Source organism: Oryctolagus cuniculus, chromosome 9 (genome assembly GCF_051225735.1).
Source record: "Oryctolagus cuniculus isolate XC-2025 breed Fujian yellow rabbit chromosome 9, ASM5122573v1, whole genome shotgun sequence".
Taxonomy (NCBI): Eukaryota; Metazoa; Chordata; class Mammalia; order Lagomorpha; family Leporidae; genus Oryctolagus; species Oryctolagus cuniculus.
In genome coordinates, this window is record NC_142875.1 from 71528905 (window position 1) to 71544034 (window position 15130).

Genomic DNA, 15130 nt, shown 5'->3' on the forward strand with positions numbered 1-15130 from the left:
AATTGGGACACAGGGTCAGCCCGCGGGGGCGGGGGAAACACTCACGCTTCCTGAGGAGCCAATAGACAAAGGGGACGCAGAAGGGCTTCCTGAGTTCGGGGGTCGGCTCAAGATGGCGGCTGCCAAAGGGGGTTGGTTGGCGTGCGAGTTGTTGAGGTGAGCAGCGGGTGGTGTGGGTTTGCAGGTGTTACCTGTGCGGTGGTGGAACTTGCCTGTCCAGTGCAGCCCACGTTTGCGGGGAAATGGCCTTCCCTGTCATTAGATTGTTTTCTCAGGCCAGTGAGCGGGCTTGGGGTCTTCCTCTGCTCCAAGTGGAGCAGACAAGGTCTTGTTTATGACTCAGTTTACCAAATTATTTTAGCCAATTCAGTGCTGGCTAGACTCGAGTTTCCGTTCTGGTTTCAGCCTTTTCTTTCTCTTCTAAGCAGTCCAGTTAGTCGGTCATAAATTATATATTCTTCGTATTTCTTTATGATTGAGCTTTGTCATGTACTCGTTTTCCAGTCTGTCTGGTCTCTCTGTTGCAAAGAAGACAACGGATCTTCCTTCTCGTCTCTTAAGTTTCTCTTCCATAACTCATCAGAACTGCCATTGTTAACACATGTCACGAGTGTAAAGTTTATGCGGAACCTTCTGTTGAGTGATCATTTGTTGATTTAGTTCTTGGTTGATGTAAAGAATAGGTATAAAAAATCTTTAATTTTTATCACATACATAATGTATTTTTTCATCTGGGAAAGTTAGGAAATAGATGAGTAAAGGAAAACTCATTAGGAATGCTACAGGCTGAAAAAACTACTTTTAACATTTCAGTAAAAAAATTTCCCAGGTTTTTTCCTTATTTGCTGTTGTAATACTACTGTGTTTTAAATGCCTTGCCCTACACTAGTAAAACAGAAGCCTTATTATATGCTACCCACCTAGTTCTTTTTAACACTTACATATTTTTTGTTCAGGTTGAAAATTTGTATTAACACAGTGGCTTCCTGAATAACAGTATATACATATTCTCTCCAAAGTTAAGGTATTTCTTTTTCATTTTTGATCCTCTGCTTCAAATTCTATAATGATTATTTAAAATATTAGAAAGTCTATTCTCAGAGCCTTCATGTTCTTCCTCTGTCATATGGAATATTCCTCACTCAGAGCTTTGTATGTTGTAATTGTTAATGTTTTCTGAGTGATTCACTGGTTTTTTTTTTATTCACTGTTGATTACAGTTATCAAGTCTTATGTTTAAATATTGGTATACATTGTTTAATAGTACATATTTTAACTACATGTTAGGTGTTTAATAAATTTTGTAGAGCTTATAAGTCTGTCTTTGAAACTAATGAGACTCAAAGAACTGGTTTAACTTCAGTCATTACTGTGGAGATTTTTTTCTGATTAAAAAATTACTTATTTTCATTTTATTTGAAAGGGAGAAAGATGGACAAACCTACAGAGAGAGAGATCTTCCATCCACTGCTTCACTGCCCAAATACCCACAAAAACCAAGGCTGGGCCAGGCAAAAAGCCTGGAACTCAATCTGGGTCTCCCATGTGGGTGGCAGGGTTCCAAGTGTTTGAGCTATCATCTGCTGCCAAAGTAACAGGAAGCTGGATCAGAAGATGAGGAGCCTAGACCCAAACCAGGCACTTCAACATGGGATGCAAGTGTCCCAAGTGCAACTTAAGCACTGCATCAAATGCCTGCCCTCCCTTTCTGATTTTAAGTCATTTTGAAAAGCCTGGCACCTGAATTTCCCACCTAAGTCATTTGAAGGAATTGTCATGAAAATGTTTATATCCTATGAATCTATAAAACAACTTTGGATGCTTGTCCCAACTGTCCTGGGACCTGTGCTGTGGCACAGTAGGTTAAGCCTCTACCTGTGTCACTGGCTTCCCCATGTAGGTGCTAATTGAGTCCTGGCTGTTCCACTTCCAATCCAGCTCCCTGTTAATGGCCTGGGAAAGCAATGGAAGATGGCTCAAGTGCTTTGTCAATCCAAAGATGGCTTTCGATTGGCCCAGCTCCAACTGGTGCTGCCATCTGGGAAGTGAACTAGAGGATGGAAGACCTCTCTCTCTGTAACTCTGTCAGTCAAATAAATAAATAAATCTTAAAAAAAAATTAAAAACCATGTGAACTCATATATTCTTAATGCTAAATGAATGACAGGTCTTATTACTTATGTGAAATTATTCATCCTTTAAGGCAGTGATTCTTAAAGTACGGTCCTTGGACCCTTGTGGGTTTAAGACTCAGAGAGTCTCCAAGTCAAACTGTTTTTATAATAATGTTAAAATAACATTTTCTTTTTTCGCTGTGTAGTTAAAATCACTTTAGCACAAATTACTTTTAGCACTTAAAAATAATCTCGTTGTGGGGCTGGCTCTGTGGCGCAATGGGTTAATGCCCTGGCCTACAGCGCCAGCATCCCATTTAGGCTCCGGTTTGAGACCCAGCTGCTCCACTTCCAATCCAGCTCTCTGCTATGGCCTGGGAAAGCAGAAGATGACCCAAGTCCTTGGGCCCCTGCACCCAGGTGGGAGATCCGGAAGAAGCTCCTGGCTCCTGGCTTCAGATCAGTGCAGCTTCGGCTATTGCAGCCAATTGGGGAGTGAACCAGTGGATGGAAGACCTCTCTCTCTCTCTCTCTCTCTCTCTCTCTCTCTGCCTCTCCTCTCTCTGTGTAACTCTGACTTTCAAATAAATAAATAATTTTTAAAAAAATACTCTTGGTGAAATAGTGTTTTGCTAACTCCGAACCCCAAAGTACTTATCTTTTTAATATTATGTATTACAGAATGGAGGTAGTAAATATGACATTTCCATACTGAGGTCTGATGACTATCTCAAAGAAAATCTCTTATATGATTGTCTAACTTGCAGACTGAATTAAAGAACTTTTGAAAAAAGATTTATTTGAAAGGCAGAGTGACAGAGAGAAAGAGAGACAATGAACGATCTTCATTTATCTGGTTCACTCCCCAAATGGCTGCAACAGCCAGGGCTGGGCAAGGCATTATGGTAGGCATTGGAGATTTTTCTGTCAGCCTGGCAGTAATAGAGAACCTTTTAATAGTCAATTTGTGAATGAGATTGCTAATGTCAGTAAATAGACCATTAGTGGATTTTTTGGCAGCTTATTCAGAGGCATATAAGAAGAAAATAGGTCACATAAACAGATCAAATACAGAGCTTTGAGAAGAGTTGGAGAAACCCAAATTCTATATCTTTTACTCCAGGAACTATTCTACTTACAGTGAAATAAGAGATTAAAATGATTTACTCTGTCACCAAACTTTTAACTAATGGAATATTGATCATTCAAAGACACATTTTTGAGGTAAAAATTGTCATTTTGAGAGTTAAATGCCATTCCTAATCATGTCTTGTTTAGTTAATTGTTAAATTTGGGTTTTAATCTCTTTACATACACACTGAATAGGAGAAAAGTAGCACAATATTGATTTTTACTGCCGATTTAAGTGTGTTAAATTGCTATCATGTTGGGGCTAACGTCATCAAGCTGCAGCCTGTGATGCTGGCTTCCGATGTCAAAGAGCCAGTTCTAGGCTTAGCTACTCTGCTTCTGCTCCAACTCTTTTCTAATGCACCTGGGAAGGCAACAGATGATGGCCCAAGAACTTGGGCCCCTACACCCCCGTGGGACACCAGGATGGAGTTCCAGGCCCCTGGCTTCAGCCTGGACCAGCCCCAGCCATTGTAGGCATTTGGGGAGTGAGCCAGTGGAAGGAAGATTCCTTTTTCTATCCCTCTCTCTATCCCTCTGCCTTGCAAATGAATAAAATGTTTTTTAAAATTCCTAGCATGTAATTAAAGAAAATTGGAATTAAAGGTGACTTAAACTTTGACATTGTTTATTAGATCTTTATAATTAAAAAAGAACTTTGATAACTATTTTGTTAGCCAACTTGCTAATTACTAAAATTCTCTTTGCTGCTAATATATAGAAGAGATTAGTAAAAGTAGATTTTAACTTGTGTTATTTTTAATGGTCATCACATTGATTTTCACTTTTTCTCTTTTATTTCAGGTTTTTTTACTCATTGTTCTTCCCTGGGCTAATTGTGTGTGGAATTTTATGTGTATGTTTGTTCATTGTCCTTTGGATGATCAGACTACTGCTTCAGAAAAAGAAAAAATCAGTGTCAAGCAAAAATGGGAAAAATCAAATGGTGATTGCATTTTTTCATCCCTACTGCAATGCTGGTGGAGGAGGAGAAAGAGTTTTATGGTGTGCCCTAAGAGCCCTGCAGAAAAAGTAGGTATGCATCGTGCTTAGCTGATTTGCTACATTATGACCATTTTTTAAAAAATCATTACCCAGAAATTCATCTGTCTTTGGTACCTTACTTGTATCCAGTTTCTTAATTGTTCTTCAGTTAAGAAAATATTTCTTTCATATGGCCATCTGCCTTATAAGATCCTATTGAAAAAATAAATGACTAAATAAATAAATGATCTTATTGAATTTTAGGTGCTGTGATAAAGAAATTAATGGGGAAATCATCTACTTTTTTTTTTTTTTTTTAAGATTTATTTACTTATTTTGGGAGTTAAAGAGAGAGATCCTCCATCCACTGGTTCACTCCCTGGATGGCCCAGAGCTGGGCTGGGCTAAAGCCAGGAGCACAGGAGCTTCACACAGATCTCCCACATGAATGGCAGGGGCCCAACAGTTCGGCCATCTGCTGCTGCTTTTCCCAGGCCATTAGTAGGGAGCTGGATTGGAAATTGGAGCAGCTTGGACATGAACTGGTGCCCACATGGGAGGCCGGTGTCACAGGTGGTAACTTTACCCACTATGCCACAATGCCAACCCCCTTACATCTGCTTTTGTGGGAGAATTTTATGAGGATAACCAGTCATGTTAGGAGAATGTATACGGAAGAGATTAAATAATTAACAGATATGTACCAAGTATTGCAGAACTCTTTAAACCTGAACACTTTAGTCAGTGCAGGAACATAGGAATAATCTTTATGAAAGTATTTATACATTGATTCTAATTTTAATACCATCACCATTTGGATGGTCTTAAGGTACTGTGTTAAAAGGAATATGGTGTCACACATCATTTAATGTTTTAGGTTTCCTTACCCCTGCCCCTTACACCTTCAAAATATTTGATTCCCTTTCAGAGAGGAAAAAGCATAGTAAAGTATAGTTTCCATTATTGCTTTATCATCTGACAAAACTGATTATCCTTCCATGGTACCCTACTTTAGGGAACATGCCTTTGATTCTGTTCCAAAGCCTTCACACATAATTCCCTCCACTGTCCAAGATGGTGGGACCAACAGATCTGGTATCTGGTGAGAGCTCACTCTGCTTCATAAATGGCACCATCTTTTTCTGTCCTTGTGTAGCGAAAGAGACAAGCAAGCTCCTTTAGGCCTCCTTTATAAAGGTACTAATCAGGGGCTAGCACTGTGGCACAGCAAGTTAAGTCATCACTCGCTACAGCAACCTCCCATATCGAGCAGCAGTTCAAGTCCCAGCTGCTCTACTTCTTTTTTTTTTTTTTTTTTTTCTTTGACAGGCAGAGTGGACAGTGAGAGAGAGAGACAGAGAGAAAGGTCTTCCTTTGCTGTTGGTTCACCCTCCAATGGCCGCCGCGGCTGGCGCGCTGCGGCCAGCGCACCGCGCTGATCCGATGGCAGGAGCCAGGAGCCAGGTGCTTTTCCTGGTCTCCCATGGGGTGCAGGGCCCAAGCACCTGGGCCATCCTCCACTGCACTCCCTGGCCACAGCAGAGAGCTGGCCAGGAAGAGGGGCAACCGGGACAGAATCCGGCGCCCCGACCGGGACTAGAACCCGGTGTGCCGGCGCCGCTAGGCGGAGGATTAGCCTAGTGAGCCGCGGCGCCGGCCTCCAGCTGCTCTACTTCTAATCCAGCTCTCTACTAATGACCTAGGAAGGCAGCAGATAGATGGTGGCCCAAGTACTTGGGCACTTGCCACCCATGTTCAGAACTAGATAGAGTTCCTGGCTCCTGGCTTCAACCTGGCCCAATCGTAGCTGTTGCAGCCATTTAGGGAGTGAATCAGCAGGTAGAAGATCTCTCTGTCTCTCTGTCTCTCAATCACTCTGCCTTTCAAATAAATAAAGGCATTAATCCTCATTAAGAGGCCCCTCCCCTTCCCACCATCCAGGGGATTAGGCTTCCACATAGCAATTTTGAGGTGACACAAACGTTCAGACCATAATGCAGAGTCATGAAGGACTAATAATTTTAGTTGTTGTCATTGGGCAGTGGAAGACTCACAAAAGGATGAGGTCCATAGTTCAATTGCAATGAATGAAAAATAGTGGAAAACATTTTTAATATAAAAACGTTTCTTTATGATCATGAGAAAATAATTATCTACAACTTTTTGTTTGGTGTTAATGTGAATTAATGACATCTTAACTATTATATTCTGTTTTAGATATCCTGAAGCAGTTTATGTTGTTTATACTGGCGATATTAATGTCAGCGGTCAACAGATACTAGAAGGTGCCTTCAGAAGATTTAACATCAGATTGGTTCACCCAGTGCAGTTTGTTTTCTTAAAGAAACGCTACCTTGTGGAAGATTCACGCTATCCTCACTTCACACTGTTGGGCCAAAGTCTTGGATCCATTTTTCTTGGCTGGGAAGCTCTCATGCAGTGTGTCCCTGATGTTTACATTGATTCAATGGGATACGCTTTCACGCTTCCTCTGTTTAAGTATGTAGGAGGTTGCCGAGTTGGAAGCTACGTTCATTATCCCACCATCAGCACTGACATGCTCTCTGTAGTGAAGAATCAAAATGTTGGATTTAATAATGCAGCTTTTATTACCAAAAATGCTTTCCTCAGCAAAGCAAAGCTCATCTACTACCATCTATTTGCTTTTATTTATGGACTTGTTGGTTCTTGCAGTGACACAGTCATGGTCAATTCTTCCTGGACACTAAACCATATTCTGTCACTGTGGAAGGTTGGGAATTGCACTAACGTTGTCTACCCACCTTGTGACGTGCAGACATTCCTGGACATTCCCTTACATGAGGAAGAGATGACCCAAGAGCATCTGCTGGTTTCCGTCGGGCAGTTCAGGCCCGAAAAGAATCATCCTTTGCAGATCAGAGCCTTTGCTAAATTGCTGAGTAAGAAGGTGGTGGAGTCACCTCCTTCACTGAAACTTGTCCTCATTGGAGGTTGTCGGAACAAGGATGATGAACTTAGGGTAAATCAGCTGAGAAGGCTGTCTGAGGAGTTAGGCATTCAAGAAGATGTGGAATTTAAAATAAACATCCCATTTGATGAACTGAAGAAGTACTTGTCCAAAGCAACAATCGGTCTGCATACCATGTGGAATGAGCATTTTGGGATTGGTGAGTCTGTTCTGTTGTTTGGTGGCACGAGATGTACATTTTAGCTTTTGCTGACGAAATTATAATTCTCTGGAAGTCCGCATCAGGCCCTAATTCTCTCTTTAATTCCCAAAGGATGCTGTCCTCATTCGAGGCCCTATAAGATGATAGTTAATAGTAACAGCTAATATTTATCAACCACTCACTGTGTACAAATCACTGTCTTGGGTTTTTACAAGTAATATATAGTTTAATCTTCCCTAAAATGCTACTTGGTAAGTAGTACACTTATTCTTATTTTATACATAAGGAAACTGAGGCACCCAGAGGTTTAGAAATTGCTCAAGGTCAAACAGTTAAGTAAGTAATCTGGGTAGTACCCAGATTCTAACCCAGATAGCTCTTGCTTTTTTTAATTTTTTTAAGATTTATTTATTTGTTTATTTAAATGGAAGAATGACAAGAGAGTGGGAGAGATAGGAAGAGGAAGAGAGATTTTCCATCTCCTGACTCATTCCCCAAATGCCTACAACATCGACGGCTGGGCCAGACCAGAGCCAGAAGCCAGGAATTCCATCCAGGTCTCTCATGTGGATGGCGGGAACCCAAGTACTTGAGCCCTTATCTGCTGCCCCCCCTAGAACATTAGCAGGATAATGAAGCAGAAACAGGGCTGGACTGGATCCCAGGCACTTCTATATAGAATTCAGATATCCCAAGCAGCAGCTTAACCCACTCTACCACAATGCCTACCAAGTCCCTGCTGTTAGCTACCATGTTGTCACTCCACACCTAACCCCATCTTTGTACTGCTACAGATTCCTTGCCCAAATATAATCCTATGAATGGCCAAATCAGAATCTGTGGGTGATGCCCAGGTACAGGTATTTCATCAAAAGCCGAGAACCACCATCTCCGGATGGGCTTCTCATCATAATTCTTTTGGTCCTTATTTGAGTATATACTTATTATTACAATGGCCTTCCCTTTTCTCTGCCAAATCCCATGATCAATTTTCTTTTTTTTTTTTTTTTTTCTTTTGACAGGCAGAGTGGACAGTGTAAGAGACAGGGAGAAAGGTCTTCCTTTTCCGTTGGTTCACCCCCCAATGGCCGCTGCAGCTGGCGCACCGCGCTGATCCAAAGCCAGGAGCCAGGTGCTTCTCCTGGTCTTCCATGCGGGTGCAGGGCTCAAGGACCTGGGCCATCGTCCGCTGCCCTCCCGGGCCACAGTAGAGAGCTGGCCTGGAAGAGGGGCAACAGGGACAGAATCCGGCGTCCCGACTGGGACTAGAACCCGGTGTGCCAGCGCCGCAGGCAGAGGATTAGCCTGTTGAGCCGTGGCGCCGGATCCCATTATCAGTTTTCAATTTAAATTTCCATACCTTTGTCCTTTCTTATTTATTCTAACACAAATTGCTGTCTTTATTCAGACATCCTATTTAGCATATATTTTAGTATAAAATTGAGCACTGCTTTGTATTTAATTTGGCTTGGCATTTCTTTTTTTTATATATAAGATTTATTTATTTATTTGAAAGAGTTGGAGAGAGAGGAAGAGACAGAGACCTCCCATCCACTGGTTCACACCCCAGGTAGCCATCACTGAGCCAGGCTGAAATCGGAAGCCAGGAGCTTCATCTGGGTCTCCCCATAGGTGTTAGGGGCCCAAGCAGTTGGGTCATCTGCTGCTGCTTTCTCAGGCGCATTGGCAGGGAGCTGGATGGGAAGTGGAGCAGCCAAGGACTCGAGTCAGCACCCATGTGGGATGCTGGCATCTCAGACCATGACTTTTCTCACTATGCCATAGCGCCTGCCCTCAGCATTTATTTCTCAAGTGCCTACTTTGGCCACACAGTGCTAGTTGTTTGGGGGAAATAGGAGACCACAATACGAAGTTTCCTGTATTAGGACTGCAATTTCCCTTATACTCTTTTTGAATCCCTAGTTAGTAGCACAGTATTATGCCAGATTCAGAAGAACTTGTCAAAACAACCCTCCTGCCTGTGGTCTGACCTCCTGTGCTTCCTTCCACAGATACGCACTTAGTCATTCTCCCTGTGCTGGATACTTCGGCAGGCAGGTGCAGGGAACAAGACTGAGGGAGCCGCTCTGGCCTTCAGAGGCTTCTGGCTTGGGGGTGGTACCAACAAGCCACACAGGCACATGCTGCACAGGGTGCCAGGTGCTGTGCCAGGGAAGTCCCAGGTAACGAGGAAGCACCTCAGAGAAAGCCTGGATACAGAACTCAAAGGGGCACGGACAGTTGCCCAAGAAGTGATGTGACACTCAAGCTAGAGCCTGAACAATAATTAGAATAATTAAAATTAGGCAAGAGAGAGGACATCCAGCAGAAAGAACAGCACTAGGATAGGAGTGACAGACAACAGGAGAGTCAGCAGGCACATTCTAGGGACTGAGAGTTCAACGTGGCCTGACCCTACAGAAGGAACCACGGGACAACAGAGAGGTTATCTGGCCAACCCAAGGGGAAGGGACAGAAGTGTTTCAAGTATTGCATTTCTTTTTTTTTTTTTTTTTTAATTTATTTTTTGACAGGCAGAGTGGACAGAGAGAGAGATAGAGAGAAAGGTCTTCCTTTACCCTTGGTTCACCCTCCAATGGCCACCACGGCCGGCGCACCGCGCTGATCCGAAGGCAGGAGCCAGGTGCTTCTCCCGGTCTCCCATGGGGTGCAGGGCCCAAGCACTTGGGCCATCCTCCACTGCACTCCTGAACCACAGCAGAGAGCTGGCCTGGAAGAGGGGCAACTGGGACAGAATCCGGCGCCACAACCAGGACTAGAACTCGGTGTGCCAGCGCCACAGGCGGAGGATTAGCCTATTGAGCCGCGGCGCCGGTCTCAAGTATTGCATTTCAAAGCTTTCTGTTTCCAGAGCCCACTGTGGCTGCCGTGTGGGGAGTCTTGGTGAGGAGCAGAGAGCAAGACTGGAAAGGCAGGAGGCTGAGCTGGGCTGCTGCAGCAACCCCAGCAGGAGGTGCGAGCAAGCTGAATGATTCACCTCTGTACCATCCTTCAGAGACTCGAATCACTTCAGTCATATTCTGAAGAACCTGATTTCCCTCTTGGAACCCAACTGATAGAGCCTGGCTAAAGTAATTTCAAGAGGGCTTCAAAAAGTTCGTGGAAATGCATGTTATCTGCTGTCATTCCGCCAGCTCTGCCAAGTTCTCTTTTCATTCCATTTTCCATAAACCTTTGGAAGCTCTCTATCATTTGGCAGAAACTAATCATAACTTCCATTTAGTTCAGCTACTCCTGGGCACCCAGTGCTCTTATATATGCCAGAAATCCAGGCAGCTACATAAACACTTCTCAGTGGCAGTGTTTCAGGAGTTTGCATTTTTTTTTTCTTTTTTCTGCTAATGTAAGCTCTTAAGATTTTGTGTTTGATACCTTTCGTCTTTCTAATCTGATCAAATTCTACCATCTCTGAAAGCTTTATTGATTGATTGATTTACTTGAGAGCAGACACTTCCAGCTGGCAGGTTTACTCCCCAAATGCCCACAACAGCCAGGGTTGGGCTGGGCCAAAGCTGAAGCTGAGAATCACTCCCACATGGGTGCTGGGAGCTGAGCTATTTGAGCCACCACTGCTGCCTTCCTGGGGTCCACATTAGCAGGAAGCTGGAGTCAAGAGCCACAGCCAGGAATCAAGTGCAGGCACTCTGATATAGGATGTAGGTGTGCCAACCAGCATCTTAACCACCTGGCCAAGCGCCCACCCTTACTTGTCTGTTTCAATTAAGAATGAAGCAGGACTATTAGGAAGCTTTGAAAACTCAAAAACTCAGAATTATTTTGTTTTGCACCAAGGAAGTTAAGTGAGCCCATTTATAACCATATCATCATTTAATTAAGTTTCTCATGAGTTTCTTAACATTTTTGAAAGTTTTTGCTCATCCTTGTTCTTAGGAACACACTCAGAAATGTAAAAGACTGTGTTGTTTCTTTCTTAGGCATTGTGGAGTGTATGGCAGCTGGCACAATTATCCTGGCGCATAACTCAGGGGGCCCGAAGCTCGACATTGTCGTTCCTCATGATGGACAAATAACTGGATTTCTGGCTGAGACTGAAGAAGGCTATGCTGAGACAATGGCTCATATTCTTTCCCTGTCTGCAGAAAAGAGACTCCAAATCAGAAACAGTGCGCGTGCATCTGTAAGCAGATTCTCTGATCAGGAGTTTGAAATGGCATTCCTGTCGTCCGTGGAGAGGTTATTTAAATAATGGTATATCCGTGCAAATTAGAGAAACTTTTATAATAAATTCAGCCTGAGCAGTATTTATATGGGCAAGGTATTTATTTCAATGAAAAAAGGCAGAATTACCTAATTGGAAAAGCTTATAGTTCAAGGTAAAAAGGCATATAGCTTAAAAGTGAGAATTATAGTGTTTGTTCTTGATTTCTGAAATTTGGTCTCAAATTTCTGAAAAATATGGGATCTGAGAAAAAATATTTTTTTAAAGATTTATTTATTTATTTGAAAGGCAGAGTTACAGAGAGGCAGAGGCAGAGAGATAGGTCTTCCATCGTTGGTTCACTCCCCAGATGGCCACAGTGGCCAGGGAGTGAACCAGCTCACTAGGCTAATCCTCCGCCTGCGGCGCCGGCACCCCGGGTTCTAATCCCAGTCGGGGCGCCGGATTCTGTCCTGGTTGCTCCTCTTCCAGTCCAGCTCTCTGCTGTGGCCCGGGAAGGCAGTGGAGGATGGCCCAAGTGCTTGGGCCCTGCACCCGCATGGGAGACCAGGAGGAAGCTCCTGGCTCCTGGCTTCGGATCGGTGCAGCGCACTGGCCGTAGTGGCCATTTGGGGGGTGAACCAACGGAAGGAAGACCTTTCTTTCTGTCTCTCTCTCTCTCACTAACTCTGCCTGTCCAAAAAAAAAAAAAAAAAAAAAAAGTGGAGCAGCTGGGACTGGAACTGGCACCCATATGGGATGCCAGCACTGCAGGCAGCAGCTTTACCTGCTATGCCACATCACTAGCCCCGAAAAAATAATTTTTTTAAATTTATTTATTTGAAAGGCAGAGTTAGAGAGAGGAGGAAAGACAAAAAGAGAGAAAGCTAAGAAATCTAAGTAGATGGCAAGGTGGCATTCTGAGAGGAGCTCTGGCTGAAGTGGCAGCTAACATCCGGGTCTGACCTCAGCCTCCTCCTCTGCAGATGTCTGTCTGCCTTTTGACACCAGCGCTGCTCCCTAATCTCCTGAGACTCAGGCTCTTTGCCTGTAATCTGGAAGTGTTGATGCCGGTCTCACCACCTTTTAGAGTTGTGATACTGAAATGGAAAGCATAGGATACGTCTTTGAAAATTATAAGTTATTTCAATTAAAGGTAAAAATATTCAGTAAATATCTTCTGTACTCCTGTGTTTAAATGTATCACAACTCTATGTAGATTCTTGGTTACTAAGCCAGTAGTTCAGAATCAGTAGAAATTTAATACCACCTCTATCCTGAATAACTAGTGTGGAGACATGAATGTACGTGTGTGCAGATAAGGCTACAAAGACCTACAACTTCTGGCATTTGCTATATATGTAATCAGTTTCTTCCACTTCAGTGATTTGACCTGCTTCTCAGTCTGATTAGTCTTTGAGTTGGGGTATGTGAAAGAGGTCCTTCAACTTGCCTGGCTTCATTTTTTTTTTTTTTTTAACATTGATTTATTTATTTGAAAGGCAGAATTACAGAGAGGCAGAGGCAGAGAGAGAGGTCTTCATCTGCTGGTTCACTCCCCAAATGGCCACAACAGTCAGAGCCGGGCCGATCCAAAGTCAGGAGCCAGGAACTTCTTCTGGGTCTCCCACGTGGGTACAGGGGCCCAAGGACTTGGACCATCTTCTACTTTCTCAGGCCATAGCAGAGAGCTGGATCGGGAAGTGGAGCAACCGAGACTCGAACCTGTGCTCATATGGGATGCTGGCACTGCAGGTGGCAGCTTTACCCACTATACCACAGCGCTACCCCTCCACCCCCCACTTCATTTTATACTCCCAGTTATGTTGTTGATTCACGTGCAGGCCATCTTCTGTTATCAGCTCACAAAAGCAGCAGAAGAGAGAGTCCCAGGATGTGCCAAGACACCAGCATAGCTTTGTGTAGCAGATGATTCAGTTTAGAAGAGGAAGACTTGTGGAAATCAGAGCTGGGAGGAGCCCCACAAAGTCTCTAGTCTGGTTTTCTCTTATTTCCAACTTCACAGACAAGAACACTTTAAAAAATAAAATAGAATTTTAAAGTTTATTTTATTTTAGAGGCAGAGAAGAGACTGACCTCCCATCTGCTGGTTTACAACCTAGATGCTTGCAACAAGCCTGGGCTGGGCCCTGACAGGAACCAGGGACATAGTCTAATCTCCCACATGAACGGCAGGGACGCAGCTACTTGAGCCATCGCTGTGCCTCCCAGGGTGCCCATTAGCAGGAAGCTGGAATTGGGAACAGAGGCAGGACTTGAACCCAGGCACTACAATATGAGATGTAAGTATCCTAGGTGGCATCTTAACCACTGTGCCAAAGGCACGTCCTAATAAAAACATTTAAACCTAATGAACTTAGTAGACTCCTTCAGTATCACAAAGCTATTTTAGGACAGAATCCAGATTGTAACCTGGTGTTACTCCTAATCTTATGCTAGGTCTTGTTGTAGAGGGAGTCACTGAGGTAAGATTCATACTGTTACCCATTCAGCCAACCCATCTACACAAAGAAAACTGTGAAACTAAAGATAGAGAAATTGAAATACAGCAAAGATAGAGGATGTGGTGAAGGAAGAAGGGATTCTGGAATTCCATGAAACATTGCTTAAGCCTCTTTCTCCAAAATGATTCTCATGTATCTATACACTTCCAGCGTTCCTAATGTAGTACATGGATTGTGTTTTTTTGTAAATGGCTGATAATCATAAAAACTGTCCAAACAGTATGTCAGCTACTGTGTGTCTAGAGAACTTCTGAGAGGTTGCTTTTGAGTGGTCCAAATATGCTACATACTGAACCCACAGCAGGGGGAGATTCACATTCTTATTTCTAGTGCATTGTTATATAATAATCTCTTTATACCTAAATATGATTTAGAGCTAATACAGTTTTATAGCTGAATGACATTCTATTGTGTGTATGTGTACACACCACATTTTCTTCATTCCGCTAAAAAAAAAAAAAAAAAAGAAGGAAATCCTATCATTTGCAGCAAAATGGCTGGAGCTGGAGGACATCATGTTGAGTGAAGTAAGACACAAAAAGACAAATACTGTTATGTTCCCCCTTATATGTGAGAGCTAAAATCTTTTTTAAAAGTCAGATATAAACTCTTTTTTTGTCTAAATATATTTGAAGGAGTGATTTTCCATTATCTTGGGTACTTTTCCCGGATGCCTTTTATACCCTTTATGTTGTCTCCCAATTTTCCCAATTCTGGTGTCTCCAAGCTCTTATGCCAAGAAATTTTTTTTTAAAGAAGAAAGAAAAGTAAAAGTTTGCCTCACTTGTGATACATAAGAATTGGTTGTCAAGTTTAATAATCTTTTTAATGACTATTTCAAACATAAAAAATTACAGTGCTTCATACATTTATTTTAATAACTTTCAGGGTATTTTATAAGGTCATCAATAAGCAAAATTATGATACAGACTAATGTGATTATCAGTGATTTCAGAATATTTATTTTTAATTATGTAATGGACCCTAAACTCTGAGACTTAATATGAATAAAATAAGTAAACAAGAGTATGTCTTGCTAAATCT

General features: G+C 42.7%; 1 protein-coding gene across 2 annotated transcripts; it reads left to right on the top strand.

Moving 5' to 3' along the window:
* Nucleotides 1–5: 5 nt before the first annotated feature.
* Nucleotides 6–15112, top strand: ALG11 (ALG11 alpha-1,2-mannosyltransferase). Of its 2 annotated transcripts, XM_051832261.3 has the most exons (5): nucleotides 35–156; nucleotides 957–1024; nucleotides 4050–4277; nucleotides 6447–7378; nucleotides 11338–11664. In XM_051832261.3, the coding sequence occupies exons 3-5, from the start codon at nucleotides 4126–4128 to the stop codon at nucleotides 11607–11609; spliced, it is 1356 nt and encodes a 451-aa protein (XP_051688221.1). In that variant the 5' UTR covers nucleotides 35–156; nucleotides 957–1024; nucleotides 4050–4125; the 3' UTR covers nucleotides 11610–11664. The 2 variants fall into 2 exon arrangements, with proteins under 2 accessions (XP_002720786.1, XP_051688221.1); XM_002720740.6 differs by lacking the exon at nucleotides 957–1024 and having other exon boundaries at nucleotides 6–156; nucleotides 11338–15112.
* The last annotated feature ends 18 nt before the right edge of the window (nucleotides 15113–15130 follow it).

What these genes read in the sequence shown, in the direction of transcription:
- ALG11 (XM_002720740.6), top strand. Translation starts at nt 113, where the DNA reads ATGGCGGCTGCCAAAGGGGGTTGGTTGGCGTGCGAGTTGTTGAG. An exon ending in TTGGCGTGCGAGTTGTTGAG is followed by an intron (nt 157 to 4,049) that starts GTGAGCAGCGGG and finishes CTTTTATTTCAG; the next exon opens with GTTTTTTTACTCATTGTTCT. An exon ending in CTAAGAGCCCTGCAGAAAAA is followed by an intron (nt 4,278 to 6,446) that starts GTAGGTATGCAT and finishes ATTCTGTTTTAG; the next exon opens with ATATCCTGAAGCAGTTTATG.